At 43.3% G+C, this 5,926-nt stretch overlaps 1 protein-coding gene across 4 annotated transcripts; it reads right to left on the reverse strand.

Annotated features, from left to right (window-relative positions):
- lrrc18b (leucine rich repeat containing 18b) lies at nucleotides 1-1,935 on the reverse strand. Of its 4 annotated transcripts, none has more exons than XM_088360459.1 (5): nucleotides 1,879-1,935; nucleotides 1,522-1,602; nucleotides 1,182-1,250; nucleotides 772-1,057; nucleotides 1-693 (listed from the first exon to the last, which is right to left on the reverse strand). In XM_088360459.1, exons 4-5 carry the CDS (start codon nucleotides 1,051-1,053, stop codon nucleotides 241-243), a joined length of 735 nt encoding a protein of 244 aa, XP_088216585.1. In that variant the 5' UTR covers nucleotides 1,054-1,057; nucleotides 1,182-1,250; nucleotides 1,522-1,602; nucleotides 1,879-1,935; the 3' UTR covers nucleotides 1-240. The 4 variants fall into 4 exon arrangements, with proteins under 4 accessions (XP_088216585.1, XP_088216586.1, XP_088216584.1 ...); XM_088360460.1 differs by having other exon boundaries at nucleotides 1,182-1,284; nucleotides 1,879-1,916; XM_088360458.1 differs by lacking the exon at nucleotides 1,879-1,935 and having other exon boundaries at nucleotides 1,522-1,858.
- Nucleotides 1,936-5,926: the final 3,991 nt, after the last annotated feature.

Raw genomic sequence — 5,926 nt, forward strand, 5'->3', positions numbered from 1 at the left:
TGCTTTTACCACCCATTTAATTATTCATGCAAATGGATTTATACATTTATATTGTTACCTAAAATAAAAAAATCATTTAAATTAATTTCCTTGGAATTTTACTGAGTGACTATCTTTATGACCAGAAGTCTTTGCAGCCCTCTAGTGGACACAAATCGATTTTCTGCTGCTTGAGGGTTTAGCAGGGGTCAGGGAAATTTGGCTACTGGCAATAATTCCTAAAACAGTGTCCAAATAGATTTAGGTAGCGGTCTCCACTCGTGGCACGTACACAGGAGCCGTAACTTGTCCTGCGTTCAGCAGCCGCTTTCTGTCTGCTCTGCAATTCTTAAGGCAGACCTCACATAGATTGTACGCATTAGCCATGAAAAATGTTTTCGGGAGAGCCATTTTCTTCAAGTCTGGGGATGGAGGAAAGGGATTTCTGTCCAGGTTGATTTTTTTCAACTTTGGGAGGTGGGCCAAGCACTTGGGCACAACGGAAAATCTGTTGTCAGAGAGGCCGATGTAGACGAGCTCATGCAAGTCCCCGATGGCTGTGGGGAGTATTTGAAGCTGGTTGAGACCCAAGTGGAGCTTCTGGAGGTTCTGCAGCAAGCCCAGCTCCTTGGGGACTTGTTTTAGACGGTTGTTGCACAAATTCAAAACCACCAGGCTCTTTAGTTGCCCCACGGTTGGGGGGATCTTCTCCAGCTGCGGCCAAAAACAGAAAAGTTGTCACATAGAGCCCGGCAATAATAACATCGCTCCGTACGGCCATGTTGTACTCACATAATTGCTGTGCAGGTCCAAAACTTGGATTTTGGTGAAATCACGAAGAAAGTCAGGCAGCTCAACGATGAGGTTCCTGCCCAGGATCAGTTCCTCGACTCGCCACAGTTTCTGGATGCTTTCCGGGACTGCGTCAAACTCTTGGAAGCTGAGATTGAGGCGCTGTCTGCCATCCCCCAACATCTTAATGCAATCCATGGCCATTTCGATGCTGAAGACCTTGCTCAGTGGAATGATTTTCTTCTTCTTCTTCTTCTTCTTCTTCTTCTTCTTCTTCGGCATGCTTCTGTAAATGCATATTTATTTGAAGACTTGATTTGACAGTACACAATTATTTGTTAGGAACGTACACTCAGAGTATGTCATTTTTCTTTTAACCAATAAGAACACGGTTGAAATCAGTTTCTTACCGGTGTCAAGTTGATGTTTCCTCAAAGTAGTCAGGAATACTTCCTGTAGTTACTGTGTGCCTGATTCACCTGAACAAATATTGCATTTGTTTTCTGGTGTTTCCTAGCAACATTTGCAGGTGTCACTGAGGAAACCGACAGTGTTTATGTTTCAATGTAATCAAGTTTAAAAATCTGATATTGTTACTGGGAATATTCTTTTGCTGATTTAAAAAAGAACATTAAATCACATTTTATTTTACATGTGAAAGAAAACATTTGTATTAAAAATGTTTCAATTGGCCAAAGTCTTAAGAAATGTAGTTTACATTTAAGGATCCATCAAACGGTTCAAACTGACCCTTTGCCTTTCACTTCTGCTGATCATGGACAAGATCCCAGTCTGGCCCAGTTTCCATGCTTCGTGAATATAATTCTCCTTCTGCAGAAACATGCATACACACATGCATTCTCTCTTTCTCGATCTCTCTCTCTCTCTCTCTCTCGCACAGTCAGCAGCATATAGCATCATAAATCATGCAGTCATGATTACTCAATTGTCAACTTGTGACTAGTGTGTAACTTGAATTTTATCCTATAGAAGTGGCACTTGTGCTGCGTTAAAGTTCTATTCGGGTTTTTTTTTTTTTTGAACTTCCAAAATCTCGATAGGAAAATTGAACTATTGGTGAAATGGCCGAGAGTAATTTGTACTCACATTACTGTCCGCCTTTTATTCGCCTGACTGGAAGACCAACTATTTCCACGCGTACGCCTTTATGTCCAACTAGGAAATATGGATATATACTCAGCAACGGACCCAATTGACTGAAGTTGGTTAAATGCAGGGAACTTGAGTACAGCCGATGACGTAACGTTATGTGCTTATCTATTGGTTTAATTCAGAGTCGCCTTCTGTAATTTAGTTGTATGACGTCATAGCGCAAACTCGTTTTGGCTGATGCGTTCACTGACACTGAAGTTGTCTGGAATATAAAGTACAAATACTTCGTACTTAAGTCAGCTGTTCTGGTATTTGTATTTACTTCAGTATTTTTATGACAGCTTACTTTACAATCAAAAGTTTGGACGCAACTGATACAAACTTTTGAGTGGTCGTTATTTAAATCAAAACTATATTTTCTTAACTTTTTTGCACCAGGTTAAAGTCCCTTAAGTAAATATTATTTTAGGGCCTTGTCTTTTTTGGTCATTCGATAGATATTACGTTTGCAAGCAGGTATTAAAAATGGGGAATGACGTATTAAAATAGAAACACCAAAATTGGATTACTTCCTTATTTGTTTCGTTTGTTGTCTGGGGTAAGAAAAGAATTGGATTTTATTTCGTAATTCTGACAACAAAAATTGAAAAATAGGCCATGTACTTGTTTCGAATTTACTAAGGTTGTCACCGACTGCATTTTACACACTGGTGGCAAGGTTGACGGGTCACCTGGTGGCGCTCGTGTGCAAAGCGTCGTTGATCAAACATTAGAAGAAGATTGAAGAAGATTGCAATAAATTAGCAGACGTGACGTCAGGCCCTCAGGTGAATTGAAGACCGGTGTGCACAAAAGTAGTTATCAAATGCAGGTGAAGCAAAATGGCGTCCTTCCGCGTGGCCACTTGGCAGGTAAGTCTGCACACGAGCAAAATGTTTGTCGTTTGGTGCCGTTTCTCAACGATGCCTTTTTGCTTGTTGCAGGATTTTCACACTTGAGGACCGCTACAGCGTTTGAGCAAAGCACAGTAACGTCGCAGTTCATTTTGATCTGCTGCAGGTAGCACAGTGGGCTCTTTGGTTTTTGCGCCATTATCGAATGTTTTGGGTTGTTTTTTTATGCTGGCCAGCTCTGTTTCTTTCTCTCCCACGTGGTGGTTTTTACTGGGGCTTAAATGGCAATGTTTGTATCACACATCGTCCGCGTTTCTTGGTTCTGTTGAATATATAGTGGTGTTTCGTTCGACGCTTTCATGCAAACTTTTGAATTTGCTTTTTGTGATTGTTGCTAATTATCCAAACCAAATATTCGTCCACTTTCGATATTTATCTACTCCAGGTTGTGACAAACGGATACCTAAAAAACGTTTGCTGTTTGTTAGATGTTAATTGGCTTTACTCTGCCATGATGGTGAAGTTCGTGCAGCAACTACGATGCTGCAACTACACGGACGATGAGATAATGTCCCGTTTTGAGCAAATTCATTGCCAAGAGTAAATTTGAATACATTTTATTTGACCATAATGACGTTGTTTGTGTTGTGAATACGATGCTGTAGCTACATGCAACGCTTGCCCCCCCAAACTGGCAATTTAATTCGTGCCTGTTTTACACCAATATGTACGCAATTTGTGTTGACATTGTTTTTTTTTTTTGTTTGTTTTTGTAGCTATAAACGTACTACTGCAGCTTATATAAAAAGCGAGAAGCAAGATCTGAGGTTTCATTGAGGACAGATAATGCACTTCAAAATGAGGTGAGTTCATGTGTGGTTGTCACATTCTCATGGCAATTGAAGTTACCAACACACAACTAATGGTGATGCGTGATTTGCAGGCAGAAAGAGGAGCCTAAATGGCATGAGGAAAGGACACATTCCACACCCAGTCAAGAATCAAGCACTCAAAAGTTGACGTGTGGGGATCATGTGACCAGGAGGGGGCAGTGTGAAGCTCTTGGACGCGCTTTGGTTATGGGTGCAGCACGCTAAAGTTGACGTGTGGACCATGTGACCAGGAGGGGGCAGTGTGGAGTTCTAGGACGCGCTTTGGTTATGGGTGCAGCACGCTAAAGTTGACGTGTGTGGATCATGTGACCAGGAGGAGTGTGGAGCTCTGAGGCGTGCTTTGGTTATGGATGCACGACGGAAAGGTTGCAGGAGTGGACAGTGTTTGGGGGGGTCTGATGGTCGGACTTGCTTAAGAGGTGTGCTGTAGTTGTGGTTGTAGCTTGTCTGGATCCAGAGCAGCGTTGTCTTGTGCAAGGATAGCCATTGCTGGCGCATTTGCGGGTGGACGTGGACGTGGTCACGTCGATGGACTCCAACAAAACTTTGACGTGGCGTCGAATGTCCAATTTTGCGATATGACTTGTAACTTTTTGTCTTTTTCTAACCTACCACTGTCGTGCTTGCATTCTTTGGTCTCCCCTCTGTGTTGGGCTCCGTTGGAGACGATCCCGAATGTTCAAGTTCGCTATATAACTTGAAACATTTTGTCTTTTTCTAACCTACCACTGTCGTACTTGCGTTCTGTGTTCTCCCCTCAGTGTAGGGCGTCGTTGGAGCGAGCCGGGCCCGTATGTCCAATTTTGCAATATGACTTGTAACATTTAATGTCACTTTGTAACCTACCATTGTTGTACATAATCCAACCCTAACCCACTGGTGTCGTACTTTCAGTCTTTGTTCTCCCCTCGGTGAAGGATGGTGTTGATGTGAGCCGGTCCGAAATGTTCAATTTTGCAATGACTTGTAACATTTGTTGTTTTCCTAACCTACCACTGTTGTACTGAATCTAACCGTAACCTACCACTGTCGTACTTGCGTTTGTTCTCCCCTAGGTGTAGGGCGGCGTTAGAGCGAGTTGGTTGCATATTGTCTTTTTCTAATCTACCACTGTCGTACTTAATCTAACTCTAACCTACCACTGTCGTACTCGTGTCCTTTGTTCCCCCCTAGGTGTAGGGCTTCGATGGAGCGAGCCGGTCCAAGAGGAACCACCGGGCGAGGGTGCTCAAGACAATGATGCGAGCGGCGCACAACTCATTGCATGTTCTGCCCTTTGCAGGCTGGACGCAAAAGGGGAGACGCACGGCCCGACCCGCACCGGCGTCGGTAACCAAGAGTAGCTAGCCGCTGTGCTCAAGCAAGTGACCTCCAACTTGGGGTGCTCTTTGAGTTTCTGACATTGTGTTTCTGCAGATGGCAACCAGGATCTGATCAGAAGTGGACAGACCGCTGTGGCATCACTCTGAAGTATCCTGCAGCCGGCTGGGTTCTGAGGGAGACCCGCTTCCCTGGAGGTGTTGACCTGCGCAGCTTCAATGCGTGAAATTATTATTTTTTTTTTAATTCACACCAGTGGTGTCCAAACATCTGTCTGAGGGCCGCATATTGAAACAAATTCCCAATTGTTTGACACAAATTCACTAAACACTCTAATCAATCACGACATTTTGCTCTTAATACTTTGTGCTACTGCTACAAAACAGTGTTGTTCATTTTGAAGGTCATTCATGTGCTGTCTTGATAAACCTGACCTTGACACAGCAAAAATGAGGATAAACTACTGTATGTCTGCGTCTGAGTGAAATTTTACACAGATTTGACTTGTAAACAGCGTGTCTAAATATTCGATGATGCCGTTGATCAGTCGTATTTTGGCGCTCCCCGAGTGGCCCGTGTCCAATGGCCTTTTGTGACAAATAGCCCCGAGGCTGCCGTTTGGACACCAATGGGGACGTGTGTAGGGCTCCACGTGTATTGGAACGCTGCAAAATGGTGGTCTGTTAGACATGTATTTTAAGAAACAAAAGATTTGAAGAAGCTCTGTTTTCTTGCCTTAGTAATTGTAATTATTTTAGAAGATTGATGCAAGTTAAAGTTAACATTTAAGTTTTTGCATGATGCAATGGTCTGGCCCAATACTGCCATATCACTGATTTTCCAATATGTTGGTGCAGCCCTGATTGAGTGCCAACGCGCAGCGATGCGACCGCGCGGCGAGACTTTTGTGCTTGTCTTGCAAGGTGGAAGAGAAGC

The sequence above is a fragment of the Syngnathus floridae genome, chromosome 18 (assembly GCF_059516105.1).
Source record: "Syngnathus floridae isolate MCC-2025c chromosome 18, RoL_Sflo_1.0, whole genome shotgun sequence".
Classification (NCBI taxonomy): Eukaryota; Metazoa; Chordata; class Actinopteri; order Syngnathiformes; family Syngnathidae; genus Syngnathus; species Syngnathus floridae.